The sequence below is a fragment of the Theropithecus gelada genome, chromosome 12, assembly GCF_003255815.1.
Source record: "Theropithecus gelada isolate Dixy chromosome 12, Tgel_1.0, whole genome shotgun sequence".
Classification (NCBI taxonomy): domain Eukaryota; kingdom Metazoa; phylum Chordata; class Mammalia; order Primates; family Cercopithecidae; genus Theropithecus; species Theropithecus gelada.
In genome coordinates this window covers 73848307-73866864 of record NC_037680.1, presented here as the reverse complement: position 1 = coordinate 73866864, position 18558 = coordinate 73848307, and the positions used below count along the sequence as shown (strand labels likewise).

Below are 18558 nucleotides of genomic sequence, written 5' to 3'. Positions count from 1 at the left end.
AAAAAAAAAAAAAAAAAAAAAAACCTGTCTTCACACAAAAACCTCTAAACAAATGTTTACAGTAGCTTTACTTGTAATCGCTGCAAACAACTCAATGTACTTCAACTAGAGAATGGATAAACACACTAGCACAGTGGAATACTACCCAGTAATAAAAAGGCAGAAACTATTGATGTGCACAACAGTGTGGAAATTGGAATATTTAACAGTTTAAATGGGTTAAAGAGTGCCAGCTTTTGGCAGTTTTGTGTGGCCAATAGGAGGTCCTAGTCTCTTTTTGCTCAGTCACTAGCAGACAGTATCCCTTTTTTCTTTGTCTTCACATCTGAATGTATTGAACTACGAGTCCAAATTGGGAAGGGATTAGGCTGGAACAGGTTTTGTTCATGTTGGTCATAATTGAAGTTGGAAGAGATTATTAGCATAGACGTTTCTTTGCCTCCTCAAGTCTTCATTGTTTTTGACCCCTGGTTACTCATTTTGGTATGTTCTCTCATTTTTTATTTTCATAGTTGCCAACCCCCCCTTTTTTTTGAGGTGAAGTCTCACTCTGTTACCCAGGCTGAATTGCAGTGGCATCATCTTGGCTCACTGCAACCTCAGCCTCCCGGACTCAAGCGATACTCTTGTTGCCCACGGGGGAGTGCAGTGGTGCGATCTTGGCTCACTGCAACCTCCACCTCCCAGGGTCAAGCGATTCTCATGCCTCAGCCTCCTGAGTAGCTGGGATTATAGGCATGCCACCACCATGCCTGGCTAATTTTTGTGTTTTTAGTGAAGACAGGGTTTCATTGTTGGCCAGGCTGGCTTTGAACTCCTGATCTCAAAGTGATCCAGCTGCTTTGACTTCCCCAAAGTGCTGGGATTACAGGCGTGAGCCACCGCACTCAGCCAGGTGCCAAGAAATTTTATGCATTGATCATTTGTTGTTAGAAATGATCTATTTGCACATTTTTAGTCAGTTTATATTTAAGAAATTACAGGAATACTTACACACCAGGCTGTAACTTAGTGTTGGCTTTGAAGATACGGAGTTAGAGACAACATTGTCATTCCCAGAGATACAGAATTTGAAGTGGAATTTTACAAACCTTGGCTGGCATGGATAGGGGAGAGAAAAATTTGGAAAATTACTTTTAATGACTTCTACAGATTACCTATTTGTTTATTTACTTATTTAGAGACAGGGCCTGGCTCTAACACCCAGGCTAGAGTACAGTGGTGTGATCTCAGCTCACCGCAACCTCTGCCTCCTGGGCTCGAGCCATCCTCTGACCTCAGCCTCCTGAATATCTGGGACTACAGGTGTGCACCTGTAGTGACTAATTTTTGTATTTTTGTCGGATCTAATTTTTGTATTTTTTTGTAGAGACAGGGTTTCGTCATATTGCTTAGGCTGGCCTTGAACTTGTGAACTCAAGTGATCTGCCTGCCTGAGCATCCCAAAGTGCCCAGCCTTATTACTTTTTTATTGATTAATTAATTTATTTATTTGAGATGGAGTCTTGCTCTGTCGCCTAGGTTGGAGTGCAGTGGTGCGATCTCGGCTCACTGCATCCTCTGCCTCTGGGGTTCAAGCAGTTCTCTGACTCAGCCCCCTGAGTAACTGGGATTCCAGACACTCACCTGGTTAATTTTTATATTTTTAGTAGAGACGGGGTTTCACCATCTTGGCTAGGCTGGTCCTGAACTCCTGACCTCGTGATCCACCCGCCTCGGCCTCCCAAAGTGCTGGGATTACCATTGTGAGCCCCCATGCCTGGCCGAGATCACCTTTTATGAAATATATTAACGTACAGAAGAGAATAGAACAAAATATAATGAACACTAACCCACTATTCAGCTTTATCAATTCTTCGTTTTCTGCCATATTTTTTCCCACCTTTTTATTTATTTATTTTGAAAATGAAACCTGAGACACAAAGTTACCTTATTTATGAATGTCATGGTAATAATTTGTTTTCTCATAAATATTTGGGTATATTATGTTTGGTATTTTGGCACATAGTTTATTAAGAAATTTCTGAGTTTTTAGTTCTCCGAATTGCATAATAAGCTGCTGAGTTTTATGGAATCTGATGTCTTAATTTTATGAATCACATGGTGTATGTGTAAATGTGCTGCAGTTTGCAGTGTGTTAACAAAGCCCATTAGCTTTTTGGACTTTATATCCATAGTTTCCAGCAGACAGAAAACAATGCCTGATTTGCATATAAACATTTAATTGTACTGCCTATAAGAAGTTCAGTAATAAACTCCCCTCAGGATTAATTAACTACAAACAACTGCCTAGGCCCAGGAGATTTAGGGCTGGGTAATTTTGTTACTAAATTTTAATAAGAATCTAGTCATGATTTACATGGATTTCATACCAACACTATTTCAGTATTTTATGAACCTTTGTGATTGGAAACTCTGATGCTAATCAGCAGGTACATAAAATCAGTAGGTAAAATTCAGTAGCTGAAATTAGTTCCTGAATAAATGTTATCCAGATGAGGAACTAGTTGCTGAAACTTTAGGATGGAAAAGTTCTTTAGACGGAAAATAAGAGAGATGCTTGATAAGGCAGAAAATGCAAGTTGCACAATATGTGTAGTGTGCAGTTTTTATAAAACAGCACCCCTTTCCTATTTTTTAGTTGTGTATGAGGTAGAGGAAAGTATAAAATGATGCTTTAAATTGGAAAATTTGGTAGGGGTGGGCTGGGGTTGGAAATGGGAGGGGTGAAGGGCCAGGTAAAATAGTTTCCTAGGGTGTTTGTTAATGAGGCAGAATCCTGGGCTTCACAGCCTGAGTTGGAGGTTTGGAGTTAGTGTATCCAAGACCTAGGATTCCACCTTTGTAACAGGTGCACCAGGTCCTTTCTTTCTATGTGGTCCTTAGTCTATACTAATGCTGTATAGGAGATTGCAGACTGTTTGTCCTGATTCACCCATTTGTTTTTTGCCTAAATCCTCATGGAAGTAGCATTTGTGGTCCTTTTACAAAAACCTTTTTAGGTAAAAGTGATAAATGTACCTGTGGTTTAAAAAAAAAAAGCCTGAAGCTGGGCGTGGTGGCAGGCACCTGTAATCCCAGCTATTTGGGAGGCTGAGGCAGGAGAATCGCTTGAACCTGGGAGGCAGAGATTGCAGTGAGCCGAGTTCGGGCCACTTAAAAAAAAAAAAGAAAAGAAAAGAAAATGCCTGAAGGGGCTGGGAGTGGGGCAAATGTAGATTAAATTTTTCAAAATATAAAACTACGAACAGAAACAAAAGTAGAGATCATAGTAAAAAGAACCACCCTGCTCAAGTGAGGATATTTCTGGCTGCCTGGGCTGCTGTAATGGTTTGGGGAGAAAGTAACATCTGTGCATGTAGTGCTGCTGTGTAACACGATACACTATAAGAATTTTGAGATCTGATCACAAACTGGGGCTGCTAAATTCAGCATTAAAACTATTCTATCATTTTGAGTTTCTTTCTTTCTGTTTCTTTGTTTCTGAGACAGAGTCTCACATCCAGGCTGGAGTGCAGTGGCAGCAATCATGGCTCACTACAGCCTTGACCTACTGGGCTCAAGCAGTCCTCCCACCTCAGCCCCCCAAGTGGCAGGGGACTATAGGTTTGCCATGTTGCCCAGGCTGGTTTTGAACTCCTGGGATCAAGTGATCCGCCAACCTCAGCCTTCCAAAGTGTTTGGATGACGTGTGTGAGCTACCGCGTCCCGCCTCCAGTTTCTGAGACCTGCTCCTGTTCCTTTCTTATGTGGAAATGTGACCCAGCTGTGCCTTAGACTAGATAAGGACATTTTGTTATTCTGCACATCTATCTTGAGGAACTATAGAGGGCTTTCTCCTTTAGCTGGGAGGTTTGGCAAATGCAGGATGCTATTTGAATCTTTAGCTTTTGATTCATGCAGCTAGCAATTGAGCTTATTTATTTATTTATTGAGATGGTGTTTCGCTCTTGTTGTCCAGGCTGGAGTGCGATGGCGTGATCTCGGCTTACTGTAACCTCCGCCTTCCAGGTTCAAGTGATTCTCTGCCTCAGCCTCCTGAGTAGCTGGGATTACAGGCGCCTGCCACCATGCCCAGCTAATTTTTGTATTTTTAGTAGAGACAGGGTTTTACCACATTGGCCAGGCTGGTCTCGAACTCCTGACCTCAGGTGATCTGCCCGCCTCGGCCTTCCGAAGTGCTGGGATTGCAGATATGAGCCACTGCGCCCAGCCTAATTTTTATTTATTTATTTATTTTTTTGAGATGAGTTTTGCTCTCTTTGCCCAGGCGAGAGTGCACTGGCATGTGATCTTGGCTTACTGCAACCTTGGCCTTCGGGGTTCAAGCAGTTCTTCTGCCTCAGCCTCCTGAGTAGCTAGAACTACAGGCGTGCACCATTACACCCAGCTAACTTTGTATTTTTACTAGAGAGTAGGTTTCACCATGTTGGCCAGGCTGGTCTCGAACGCCTGACTTCAGGTGATCTGCCCGCCTTGGCGTCCCAAAGTGATGGGATTACAGGCATGGACTGCCACGCCTGGCCAGCAAGTAAGCTTTTTAAAAGTGCCTGGTGTCAAAGGGCTTAATTCAGCATGGGCTGGCAAGAATTTAAACAGCTATTTGTCAGGCCATAGAAATCTTTTGCAATCAAAACTATTTCTTTATACATCTATGTACTATTTATATTATTAAAACAAAACATTGCTTTGCAAAATTAACCTGGTGTCAGGAAAGACTACAATATGGAAGACTAGTCTGTATTTAAAGAAGAGCAAAGAGAGTGACAACTAAATGCAGTGTAGGGTGCTTGATTGGATCGTGGGTTAAAAAAGAACATCTGTAAAGGCTGTTACTAGGGCAGCTGGGGAAATTTGAAGCTGGGTTATATGTTAGATGATATCTTATCACGGTTTTTGGCTTTTTTTTGAGAGATAGAGTCTTGCTCTGTCACCCAGGTTGGAGTGTAGTGGTGTGATCTCCGCTCACTGCAACCTCTGCCTCCCGGGTTAAAGTGATTCTCCTGCCTCAGCTTCCCAAGTACCTGAGACTACAGGTGCATTGCCCCCACACCCAGCTAATTTTTGTATTTTTTAGTAGACACGGGGTTTCGCTATATGTTGGCCAGGCTGGTCTCGAACTCCTGACCTCAAGTGATCCGCCCACCTCGTCCTCCCAAAGTGTTGGGATTATAGGCATGAGCCACGGCGCCCAGCCTATCATGATTTAATTTCTAGAGCATGCTTACGCTGTTGTGATTACTAGTCTCTTATATGGTACAATTATGTACATTTTCTGTATTTAAGAGAGTATTTTGATAATTACCTAGTAAAGAAATGCATTGTGTTGGGAATTCTTTTGGAAAGTGAAATTAAGAAAGTCTGTATCATCTTTTTATAGATATTGAAGCACAGATTCGAGAAATTCAAGGCAAGAAGGCAGCTCTTGATGAAGCTCAAGGAGTGGGCCTCGATTCTACAGGTTATTATGACCAGGAAATTTATGGTGGAAGTGACAGCAGATTTGCTGGATACGTGACATCAATTGCTGCAACTGAACTTGAAGATGTAAGTTACAAATTATGTACAAGAGGCAGTTTTTTTTTTTTTTTGAGAGAGCAAGAAATATGAATAACTTTTGTTTCAGCCATCTGGTTTAATCTGGAGAAACATTTTTGGGATTTTTTTTTTTTTTTTTTTTTGAGACGGAGTCTCGCTCTGTCGCCCAGGCTGGAGTGTGGTGGCCGGATCTCAGCTCACTGCAAGCTCCGCCTCTCGGGTTCACGCCATTCTCCTGCCTCAGCCTCCCGAGTTGGGACTACAGGCACCCGCCACCTCGCCCGGCTAGTTTTTTGTATTTTTTTAGTAGAGACGGGGTTTCACCATGTTAGCCAGGATGGTCTCCATCTCCTGACCTCGTGATCCGCCCATCTCGGCCTCCCAAAGTGCTGGGATTACAGGCTTGAGCCACCGCGCCCGGCCATTTTTGGGGTCTTTTAGAGGATAAAACTACCGGAGGTATCCTCTCTAAGGTTCAGAAACTTCACTGGAAATGCTTTGTTCTGAGAATTTTTGGTAAAGACTAGTTTATTTATCCAGTGAAGCACACCTGCCAGCCATTACCGTTATAAAGTAAACAGTAAAGTAAATCCCTGCCATTACTTATCAGCTCTATCTAGAGTAGCCTGTGTGAGAAGTGACTTAATTGTAAATAGCCATCTGTCCTTGCGATTTGATTACTGATTGTACTTGATACTGTTTTTTTCCTCTTGGTATCTTAATGTGAATGAATTTTCTTTTCTCTCTCTATTTTTTTTTTAAGACAGTCTCGCCCTGTTGCCCAGGCTTGAGTACAGTGGCGTGATCTTCGCTCACTGCAGCCTCGGCCTCCTGGGTTCAAGTGATTCTCCTGCCTCAGCCTCCCGAGTAGCTGGGATTACAGGCGCCTGCCACCATGCCTGGCTGATTTTTGTATTTTTAGTAGAGATGGAGTTTCTCCATGTTGGCCAGACTGGTCTTGAACTCATGACCTCAGGTGATCCACCTGCCTCGGCCTCCCAAAGTGCTGGGATTACAGGCTTGAGCCACTGCGCCCAGCCTGGAATTCTTTTTAGTACTGATATTGATGAGCTTTTCATATCTGTTTCAATTACTATGGAGGAGGAGTGCCTTTCATTTTGATATCTGTTCCCTCAAAGCATTTTTTATGTATTCCAGGTAGCTTATATTTTATCAGACCATTCCAAACTCCAAATTTGGTGATTCAGTTAGAGATAAACTTTATGTGTATAGATTATCATACCTTTTTTTTTTTTTTTTTGTCTCGCTCTGTCACCCAGGCTGGAATGCAGTGGTGCGATCTCGGCTTTACTGCATGCTCTGCTTCCTGGGTTCATTCCATTCTCCTGCCTCAGCCTCTAGAGTAGCTGGGACTACAGACGCCCGCCACCACATCCAGCTAATTTTTTGTATTTTTAGTAGAGACAGGGTTTCACTGTGTTAGCCAGGATGGTCTTGATCTCCTGACCTCGTGATCCGCCTGCCTTGGCCTACCAGAGTGCTGTGATTACAAGCGTGAGCCACCACGCCTGGCCCAAACTGGTTATTTTTTATTTTTTTTAATTTTTGGATAGGTCATGTATATTTCTTTCTTCCTTTTTTTTTTTTTTTTTTTTTTTTACTATAAATTCTAGGGTAAGGTTTATTACATATGTATACGTGTACCATATTGGTGTGCTATACCCATTAACTCATCATTTACATGAGGTATATCTCCTAATGCTATCCCACCCCCCTCCCCACCCCATGACAGGCCTTGGTGTGTGATGTTCCCCATCCATGTCTAAGTGTTCTTTTTGTTCAGTTCCCACCTATGAGTGAGAACATGTGGTGCCAAACTGGTTATTTTTAAGAAATTCAAGTCACATTTTACTTTATAGTTGGCTCTCTCTTTCCTTTTTTTTTTTCTTGAGAGAAATTTAAAAGAAATTTAAGTCACATTTTACTTTATAGTTGGCTCTCTCTTCCTCTTTTTTGTTCTTGAGAGAAATTTAAAGTCCCAAAAGGTGAAATTTCTAGAAGCCAGTGGTGGCCTAGTTAGCACTTTATTTGGGGGTCTCATACCCTAATGGTAAAATAAAGTGATAGCTCTATGTTTCAGAAACTGAGGGGGAAATTGTCACTTTATTTTTAAATAAAATAAGTGAGGTGTTAAGATCTGGAGAATTACCCCGTGTGGCATTTTTTATTTTTTATTTATTTTTATTACAATAGAGATGAGATCTCACTATGTATGTGGTTTTGTTTTTTGGAGACAAAGCCTTGCTCTGTTGCCCAAGCCGAAGGCAGTGGCCAGATCATGGCTCCCTGCAACCTTCGCCTCCCAAGTTCAAGCAATTTTCCCACCTCAGCCTCCTGAGTAGCTGGGACTACATATACACACCACTATGCCTGGCTAATTTTTGTATTTTTTTGGTAGAGACAGAGTTTCACTATGTTGCCCAGACTGGTCTTGAACTCCTGGGCTCAAGCAGTCCCCAGCCTCGGCCTCCCAAAGTGTTGGGATTACAGATGTGCGCCACCTTGCCCAGCTGGGTCTCTGTTGCCTAGGCTAGTCTCAAAACTCCTACACTCAAGCCATTCTCCCACCTTGACCTCCCAGACAGTTGTACTTTTTATACTAGAAAAGTAACAGTATAACATTGTTCTGTTTAAACATACTACTAGGGGCAAATACATTTAAAATTAAATATTTGTTTCAATGGTTGTTAAATTGTGTTAAAAAAATGAGTTAAAAGTAGAAAGTTCTAAAATAAGCTGTAGTTATCAAATTGAAAAAACATTAAAATTAAATGCTCAGGTTTTTCTAGTCCATACCTACTTTATCTTAATTGACTTCTATAGAAGATATTCCCTGCTTAATCGTTTTAAAAAATAAAGATAGCTTTACTGAATTGAATTTAATAGGTTTTTGAAGTGAAAGAAGACCAATTTTGTTTGTAAGTTTTATGAAGGAGGGCTTAGACATCACACTGTCAGTAGATCTTTTGATTTCATGTTGAATCTTTGCATATTCTTTCTAATTGTTAAGTTCTGACATTTTGTTTATGGCTTTTTGGGGGATTTTCATTGCAGGATGACGATGACTATTCATCATCTACGAGTTTGCTTGGTCAGAAGAAGCCAGGATATCATGCCCCTGTGGCATTGCTTAATGATATACCACAGTCAACAGAACAGGTGACCTTTTATTTTAAAAGCATAGTTTATTCAGCTAAAGAAAAGTGAATGTCTGAGTTCCCATAGAAACCCATAAATTTTAGGATGCTTTAAGGAGAATTATAAATAATAATTTATTTTGTAAAGGTGTAATCTTCTTTTTTTTTGACACAAGGTCTTACTGTCTTGCTCAGGCTGATCCCAAACTCCTGGGCTCAAGCATTCCTCCTGTCTCAACCTCCCAAGTAGTTGAGATTATACACACAGGCCATCACGCCTGGCTGTAATCATGTAGTGAAGCATTGAACTATGGAAATGTGGATATGTATATTACCTTGTTTCCATATGCCTTATTTTTTTATATTAACATTTATCTGTGAAGCAGTACAGAATATTAGTAGACATGTATTAAACATTTGTGCTTTACAGTGTTCTGATTTTTGTTTATGATATTCTGCTTTGTTATTTTAATAAAGTGGATATTAAGTGAGACATACCTCTTTTCAGTATGATCCATTTGCTGAGCACCGACCTCCGAAGATTGCAGACCGGGAAGATGAATACAAAAAGCATAGGCGGACCATGATAATTTCCCCAGAGCGTCTTGATCCTTTTGCAGATGGTAATTCTTTCCCACTTTTCTATAAGTATTCAGAAATTTATTTGTATTAAGTTGTCTTTAGCCCTTTGATTTTTTTTGGCATGCTTCTGAATTTGCTTTTCTTTTTAAAAATCCCCCCTACTATAGATTTGTATAGATTTGGTTGAAGTCACAGATGCCATATTCTTCATCTTTATAATGCAAGTTTTCTTTCCAGGTAGAAGGACAAGAAAAAAATGAGCCAATGCCATAGAAACGCAAAGGGTTAAAGGTTTTACTTTTACTTTTGTTTTGGGTACGCTTTCTATACTTGGAACAAATGTGTTTTTCTGCTCAAAATACTTTCAAATTATTGAAAGTTTTCATTCCAAATCCTAGATGTTTAGGATTGTTACCCTTGAGAAACTGTTTCTCACACTAGAACTCCCCCCATAGTGCTCTAAATGTAGCTTAGTAAAGGCACCTACTTTGCTCTAAGCATACTTAAAGTTAAAACAAAAGTATGTATACAAAGAGTGTGATATTTTTAATAGTTGGAGTCTGTTTTGCTAATTTTAGTGTGCAAGTCAGCACAAGGGGCATAGTGAGCCTGTGGAAGCTTTCCTCAGGTGAGTGAGTTTCACAATCAAAATTAGGTGCCTGTTTCTTAAAATTAGATTCTGCTGCAGGTTTACATACTAGATTTTCAGCCTGCATGAATTAGTAGGGATATTCTTTTTTTACTTGCATAATTGTAATTGATTTAAACATGTATGCCAGAATTCACAGGCCCATACTAACTGTCCTTAATTTCTTTCCTACAGCAGTACTGCTATATGCCAGTCCTGTCTGCATTCTTAAGGGTGCAGTTCAACACATCCTCTCTAGATTATGGTGAAAAAGTATTCCAAAGGAAGTCTTATCAGAGCTAGTGTCAGAAAGAATGACACTACCAATTGGGCATGATCTTCAGCATAGGAAATGTCTTAGAATTTTATTATTTTTTCCTAAATTGTGATGCTATACCACTTGTATAGCTAGTTACCACATTTCTAAAGCATAATGTGCCTCTGTGAATCTTGTTATATACTGTTCGGGCTTCTGTAAGATATTTTGAAGTTTGAAAAGCAAATACTGAAACTTTAACCGAGAGACCAACACATCTCTTTGTACACCATGTTGCTTCTGTGTGCATCATAATAACTGGTAGAAGTAATATATTTCAAGTAATATGTTTCCAGTTTTAATTTATGCTTTCTAAGAAATAAAAATATGTTTTCTGGGTCAAAAAACTTAAAGCATGAAGCCCTTTTTAGTAACGTGACATCAGAATAAGATTATAGGTATATTTTTAAAATCAGATTTTCTAAACTACAATTGTTTTAGAACACTGTATGAAGAACTTATCTAGTCATAGTTATTTGTAGTCAGGATTTTAACAACTTGCAACAGGTAATGTTTTGAATATAAATATCTTTCCAAAGTGTTACTAATGGTAAAGAGATAATTTTCTAGGCTTCTATTCTGCTGCTTGAAGTCAGAACTGCTGATGGAGACAAAGGCACGAAAGTGTACGTATTCCGGATTAGCAACCCAGGAACCCATCACTTCTGAAGACTCTAAACTGTGCTGTCATTTTGTTTTTATATGCATTAAAATATTTGTTTTAAACTGCTGTAGATGTTTGTGTTCAAACAGGTTAAATTGATCAGCAAACTCAATAAAAAGTAAGATGTATAATTATTAAAGTTTTCCATCAAAAAATAATTTAAATGATTATGGAATAACATAATATTTAGAGCAGGGCAGATAAATCAGTTGAACCTGATTATCTTTTATTTATTGTACTCTTTTCCTGTTGCTGTTCTTTTCTGCAGGAGGGAAGACCCCTGATCCTAAAATGAATGCTAGGACTTACATGGATGTAATGCGAGAACAACACTTGACTAAAGAAGAAGTATGTAAACCTGTCTCCTGTTTTAATGGTTATGAAAGAATGTAAATACAGTTGTGATTGACTGTTACGTTTCTTTTTTGCTATTTGCTGCACAAATATTTTAATAGTATTAATAAAAATTAACTGAGAAAGAATCTTCCCCCAAATTATACCACCTTTCAAAATCATTTCTATATCCTTTTCTAGTCCTGGGCTCCTTGGCTGTATATGTATGTATGTGTCTTACAGGGGATTTTTTTTTTTTTTTTTGAGACAGAGTCTCACTCATCCAGGCTAGAGTGCAGTGGCGTGATCTTGTCTCACTGCAACCTGCGCTTCCCAGGTTCAAGTTATCCTCCCACTTCAGCCTCCTAAGGAGCGGGGAACACAAGTGTGCGTCACCACGCCTAGCTAATTTTTGTATTTTTAGTAGAGATGGGGTTTCACCATGTTGGCCAGGCTGGTCTTGAACTCCTGACCTCAGGTGATCTGCCTGCCTCGACCTCCCAAAGTGCTGGGATTACAGGTGTGAGCCACTGTGCCTGGCCATTACAGGGGTTGTTTCCGTGAGGAAGGTTGATGGTGTGTATCTGAACCTAGTATGTTAGGGAAAAGTCAAAGAGTTCAGTGTGAGATTCTATAAGTTTCAGTTTGGATGTAAGTGGAGAATTTTGAATAATTCCTTTTGGCCTACGGAGATTATGCCATTTTGTCTAGTAACCGCCTATTTTTTTGTTTTTTGAGTGGAGTCTTGCTTTGTTGCCCAGGCTGAAGTGCAGTGGTGCAATTTCAGCTTACTGCAACCTCTGCCTTCCGGGTCCAAGTGATTCTCCTGCCACAGCCTCCCGAATTCCTGGGATTGCAGGTGTGCGCCACCATGCCCAGCTAATTTTCGCATTTTTTTTTTTTAGTAGAGATGGGGTTTCGTTATGTTGGCCAGGCTGGGCTCGAACTCCTGACCTCCGGCGACCTGCCCGCCTTAGCCTCCCAAAGTGCTGGGATTACAGGTGTGAGCCACTATACCCAGCCTCCTCCATTACTATTATGAATATATAATAGATTTTATATGTTGAATGAGTTAAATGGGATAGTAAAACCCCATTTTAACAGTATAGAGTGAATTAAATGTGCATCCATTGCCACTAAATTATGAGTATTTGTATAATTTGTCAGTATAAATAAAACAATTTTACTATTTTTATCTTTTACCATTTTTCTATCTTGTTGTATAGTCTTTTTTTTTTTTTTTTTTTTGAGACGGAGTCTCGCTCTGTTGCCCAGGCTGGAGTGCAGTGGCCAGATCTCAGCTCACTGCAAGCTCCACCTCTCAGGTTTACACCATTCTCCTGCCTCAGCACCTGTAGCTGGGACTACAGGTGCCCGCCACCTCGCCCGGCTAGTTTTTTGTATTTTTTAGTAGAGACGGGGTTTCACCGTGTTAGCTAGGATGGTCTTGATCTCCTGACCTCGTGATCCACCCGTCTTGGCCTCCCAAAGTGCTGGGATTACAGGCTTGAGCCACCGCGCCTGGCCGTTGCATAGTCTTAATTGCTATTTATATTAGTTTTGAAGAAAACCCTATTTTTCAGTGGAAGCATTATGGTTCTCCATTGTTGACTGAAGATTTTACTTCACCTACAGTATATAAACTACAGTGTGCTATGTTACAAATTCTGAACTTGCTTATTTTTTGTTTATAGAAAGACAGGCATTATGTAAAATGAAATAAAGACACAGACTTTGAAACCAGCTAGCATAGAAGGGAGACCACTAGTACCATAGAAAGGAGAATGAGCAAAGTATAAAATGGGATGTTAAGTGGAAATGATTGTGCTAATGATAGAAAAATATATTGAAAGCAATTTAAAGGTAAACACTCACTGTTTTTTTTTTCAGCGAGAAATTAGGCAACAGCTAGCAGAAAAAGCTAAAGCTGGAGAACTAAAAGTCGTCAATGGAGCAGCAGCGTCCCAGCCTCCATCAAAACGAAAACGGCGTTGGGATCAAACAGCTGATCAGACTCCTGGTGCCACTCCCAAAAAATTATCAAGTTGGGATCAGGCAGAGGTAATTTCTTTTTGTTTTTTGTTATTACTGTTTAAAATTTTTTTCTGTTATGGACTGTATTAGTCTGCTTGGGTTGCCATAAAAAGATACCACAGACTGGGTGCCTTAAACAACAGACATTGATTTTTTTCGCAGTTCTTGGAGGCTTGAAATCCAAGATCAGAGTACCAACAGGGTTGGTATTTGTTGAGGGCTCTCTTGCTGTATCCTCACATGGCCTTTCTCTGTGCCAGCAAGCTCTATTTTCCCTGGTCTTCCTATGAGAACATCAGTCTGTTAGATTAGGGCCCCACCCTCATGACCTCATTTGACCTTAATTTACCTCCTTAAAGACCCAGTCTCCAAATACAGCCACACTGGGGGTTCAACATACAAATTTTGAGGGGCATGCAATTTAGCCCATGTCATAGAGTAAGGAAAGTTCTTTTTAGAATATTAAATACAGACCTGTAGGTATGTTACATTGTGGAGGTTGAGTGTGATATAGTGGTCTTCTTTATCTTCTAGATAGATAACTTAAGACCCTCACTACAGGCAGCAAATAGTCAATGCTACTTCATTCCCTTGGCCAGCCTACTCTCCTACTTTCTTTTTTGTTTTTTTAAACATTTGTTTTGGAGGTGGAATGCATTGGCTCATGCCTGTAATCCCAGCACTTTGGGGGCCCAGGTGGGAGGATTGGTTGAGCTCAAGGAGTTTGAGACCAGCTTGGGCAACAGAGGGAGACCCTGTCTTTACAAAAAAAAAAAATTAGCTGGGCATAGTGGCACATGTCTGTAGTCCCAGCTACTGGGGTATGGGGAGTGGTGGGGGCTGAGACAGGAGGATCCCTTGATCCTAGGAGGTAGAGGTTGCATTGAGCTATGATCATGCCATTGCATTCCAGCCTGGTGACAGAGTAAGACCCTGTCTCAAAAAAACAAAATGATGGAGTCTGTAAAATCATTCTTATAAATGTATTTCCTAGTTCTGTAGAAATGATTATATTAGATGTTTTCTATCATTTAATAATATATACTTGCAGACTAAAAGATACAAGTTTGCATAAATGTTAAACTATCATATGTGCCTTTATTGTGTTTGTCATTAGCCTGAATAGAAAGGCCTTTAAAATGGATTTTTTAGAAAGCACTTGAAAATATTTAATTATTGCTAGAAAAATAAAATATAAAGGGGCCAGGTGTGGTGGCTCATGCCTGTAATCCCAGCATTTTGGGAGGCCGAGGCAGGCGGATCATGAGGTCAGGAGTTCAAGACCAGCTGGCCAACATAGTGAAACCCTGTCTCTACTAAAAATACAAAAAAATTAGCCAGGCATGGTGGCATGCGCCTGTAGTCCCAGCTACTTGGGAGGGTGAGGCAGGAGAATCGCTTGAACCCGGGAGGTGGAGGGTGTAGTGAGCTGAGATTAACGCTACTGCACTCCAACTTAGGCAACAGAGTGAGACTTTGTCTTAAAATAAATAAATAATGGATTAAAGCCACTCTTTTTGCTTATGTACCATTTCCCTTCCCCTCTTGGAGACTCTTATCATGTACCATTAATTTTTTTCTCCATACTAGATTATCATCATCAGCAAACATGTTTTACCATGCTTTGTCTTAACAACAGCAACAAAAAACCTGCAGAAAACATCTCTTAACCCTCATTCACATCCTCATTCAGCGACAATCCTGTTTCTATATCTTTTTAGAACAAAGTGCTTTGTTCTTTGTTTTTTTCTTGAGGTAGGGTCTCATTCTGTTGCCAAGGTTGGAGTGCAGGGGCGCAATAGTAGCTCACTGCAGCCTCCACCTTCTGGGCTCAAATGATCCTGCCACCTCAACCCCCCAAGTAGATGGGACTGTAGACACGTACCACCATGCCTGGCTAGTTTTTTTATTTTTTGTAGAAACGGGTCTCACTGTGTTGTCCAGGCTGGTCTCAAACTCCTGGGCTTAAGCAGTCTGTCTGCCTCAGCCTTGCAAAGTGCTGGGATTACAGGCATGAGCCACAAGTGCTTTGAATGAGTTATTTGTACTTGCTTTGTCTGCTTACATAGTTCTAGTCTTTTTTTTTTCGTTTTTTTTTACATTCAATTACCCCATTGTAGAAGAGGAATAATTTATTTCTATATGATTTTAATAATGTTCCCTAATTTTCAGATTCAAATTAACAAATGTTTGTTAATCTAAATAATTACGTATTTATTGATTTATATATGTATATATTTTAATGTTTCTGTAATTCAGTTTTTAACGGTGAACTTTTACATGTTGGAAGCAGCAAAGGACTCAATATCATAGTACATTTTGATAGTATTTGATAGGCTTTTTCAGGTCAGTTAATTTAGTTGCTTGCAAATACAAATCAAGCTTGCTCCAGTTCCACAAGGACTCCACTACAGTCTTTTTTTTTTTTTTTTGAGATGGAGTCTTGCTCTGTCACCCAGGCTGGAGTGCAGTGGCATGATCTTGGCTCACTGCAAGCTCCGCCTCCTGGGTTCACGCCATTCTCCTGCCTCAGCCTCCCGAGTAGCTGGGACCACAGGCGCCCGCCACCACGCCCGGCTAATTTTTTGTATTTTTAGTAGAGACGGGGTTTCACAGTGTTAATCAGGATGGTCTCGATCTCCTGACCTCGTGATCCGCCCGCCTTGGCCTCCCAAAGTGCTGGGATTACAGGCGTGAGCCACCGCGCCCGGTCCCTCACCACAGTCTTTAGGATGGAGAAAAATCACTGGTTTTCCATGTGCTCCTATTTTGACCTCTTCTCTTAGACTGCGGATCTTCTTTTTTGTCAAATCCATCACAGCTGCATTAATATTATCCACCTTTGATCTTATCAAGATACACATGAAAATCACAATTAAATTGCCATCAAAATGTTGTTCCCCATCTCGATGCAGATGTGATGCATTCCTCCAGCCTTGTTTTTCTGCAGAAAACCTGCAATTGGACTGTCACATCCCAGTGGATGAAGCAGTTCCATCTTGGTATTTCCCAGGTTGACAAAAACAACAGATACTTCATGTTCAGGAAGAGGGACCGCTTCACTTACCGGGGCCCCCAAAATATTCTCATAAAATGTTGCACGTTTTCCAAATCTGGCACTGCTATGGCTACATGATTGAGTCGACCACGGTTCCACACAGAACCTGCCATTTGATCTAAGGGCCGTGACGTGGAAGAAGCTCTTACTGTTGGTATGGGAGCTTGGAGTCTGGAAAAAAACCCTTTGAGTGTTCCCAACAGAAAGCTGGTCATGCCTGGAGTTCGGCCGAAGTAGTAGTTGTTGTTTTTACAGGACTTGCTCTCCTTTCTGGTTTCTCCCCAGTCTGGCATTCGCGGCTGCAGCCCTCAGCGCGCGCGCCATTTTGGAAAGCAACCCGCCACGTCCAGACCCGCCGAGGACCGTCAGTTCTAGTCTTATGTAGTTTCTAGTCTTCTTACGTAGTTCTAGTCTACTCCACCTAAACTCTTGTCAAGGTTACTTGACCCCTAATTGATCAATTTAAAAAGTGTATTTTCATTTCTCATATGACTTAGCATATCAAGAACATTTGACATTTCTTCATACCCTTTTCTCTCTCAGTCTCTGGGTTTTAGTCTTTCTTGCTTCCCCTCAAAATCTCCTCACTGATTACTACTCCTTAGTCTTGTTTGCTGGATCCTCATTCTTCTTACCTCCGAACTTTGGGGTATTATAGTAGTGCTGAGTTTTTTGGATTCTTTTCCATCAGTGCTCGATCCCTAGGATCTCATTCTTTTCTTTTTTTTTTTTTTTTTTTTTTGAGACGGAGTCTCGCTCTGTCGCCCAGGCTGGAGTGCAGTGGCCGGATCTCAGCTCACTGCAAGCTCCGCCTCCCGGGTTCACGCCATTCTCCGGCCTCAGCCTCCCGAGTAGCTGGGACTACAGGCGCCCGCCACCTCGCCCGGCTAGTTTTTTGTATTTCTTAATAGAGACGGGGTTTCACCCTGTTAGCCAGGATGGTCTCGATCTCCTGACCTCGTGATCCGCCCGTCTCGGCCTCCCAAAGTGCTGGGATTACAGGCTTGAGCCACCGCGCCCGGCCTAGGATCTCATTCTTGTCTTTATATACCATTTATATAAAATAGCTCCCAAACTTATAAATCTTTCCTCTGCTTCTGTTCCGCAGACTTGCGTGTTTGTTCAGCCTGACATATTTATTTGGCTGTTCAATGGGCATTTAAAAATCAGTATTTCTGAAAGAAAATTATTGATTTTTTTCGCATAAGTCTCTTCTCAGTCCTGCTCCCCTGGTCTTTCCCATGTCTGTTTGGCTCAAGCAAAACATTTAGGACCGGGTCCAGTAGCTCATGCCTATAATCCCAGCACTTTGGGAGGCCAAGGTGGGTGAATTATTTGAGGTCAGGAGTTCGAGACCAGCCTGGCCAACATAGTGTATTTTAAAATACAAAAATTAGCCCGGCGTGTTGGCGGGCGCCTGTAATCCCAGCTGCTCGGGAGGCTGAGGCAGGAGAATCACTTGAACCTGGAAGGTGCAGGTTGCAGTGAGCGGAGATGGTGCCACTGCACTCCAGTCTTGGCGACAGAGCGAGACTGTGTCTCAAAAAAAAAAAAAAAAAACAACAAAAACAACGAAAAACATTTAGGGAGTCATCCAATACTCCTTATTCTCTTATCCCATATCCTACCCGTATACATTTTCTTGGCATCAGCTTTAAATATATTAAGGAGCTAGCCACTTTTCATGATCTCTGCCTCTACCATCCTTGTCTAAATCACTATTAGCTCTAGCCTGGACTGCTATATATTTAACTTATAAATCAAGAAAAAACCTATCAGATCATGCAGTATTTCCCCAAACCCAGAATTGGGATATACAAAACCTAATACATAATTTCTAAACAATTTAAGGTGAGGACTTCTCATTTGCTTGGTGATATGTAGGAGGGGTATGGTTCTGCTCAATATAAGTAACTACTGGCTTTAATTTTAATTTTAATTTTTGAGACAGAGTCTTGCTCTGTTACCCATGGGTAGCTGGAGTGCATTGGTGCAACCTCATCTCATTGCAGTCTCCGCCTGCCAGACTCAAGTGACTCTTGTGCCTCAGCCTCAAGTATCTGAGATTACAGGCATGTGCCATCAGGCCCAGCTAATTTTTGTATTTTTAGTAGAGACAGGGTTTCTCCATGTTGGCCAGGCTGGTGCTGAACCCCTGACCTCAAGTGATCCCCCGACCTTGGCCTCCCAAAGTGCTGGGATTACAGTTATGAGCCGCCGTGTCCAGCCAAGTAACTACTAACTTTA

At 41.0% G+C, this 18558-nt stretch overlaps 1 protein-coding gene and 1 pseudogene across 3 annotated transcripts in view; one reads left to right on the top strand and one right to left on the bottom strand.

Annotated features, from left to right (window-relative positions):
- SF3B1 (splicing factor 3b subunit 1) overlaps positions 1 to 18558 on the top strand; it is a 49340-nt gene that overhangs the window by 8507 nt on the left and 22275 nt on the right. Inside the window, exons 2-6 of one of the 3 annotated variants that reach the window (XM_025404068.1) lie at positions 5381 to 5547; positions 8614 to 8718; positions 9205 to 9319; positions 11155 to 11234; positions 13110 to 13280. In XM_025404068.1, coding sequence (XP_025259853.1) covers positions 5381 to 5547; positions 8614 to 8718; positions 9205 to 9319; positions 11155 to 11234; positions 13110 to 13280 — 638 coding nt within the window. Of the gene's footprint in view, positions 1 to 5380; positions 5548 to 8613; positions 8719 to 9204; positions 9320 to 10792; positions 10949 to 11154; positions 11296 to 13109; positions 13281 to 18558 lie in introns of those variants that run through there. The other 2 variants (XM_025404071.1, XM_025404070.1) reach the window with 2 other exon arrangements.
- On the bottom strand, positions 15631 to 16635 carry LOC112635937 (annotated as a pseudogene).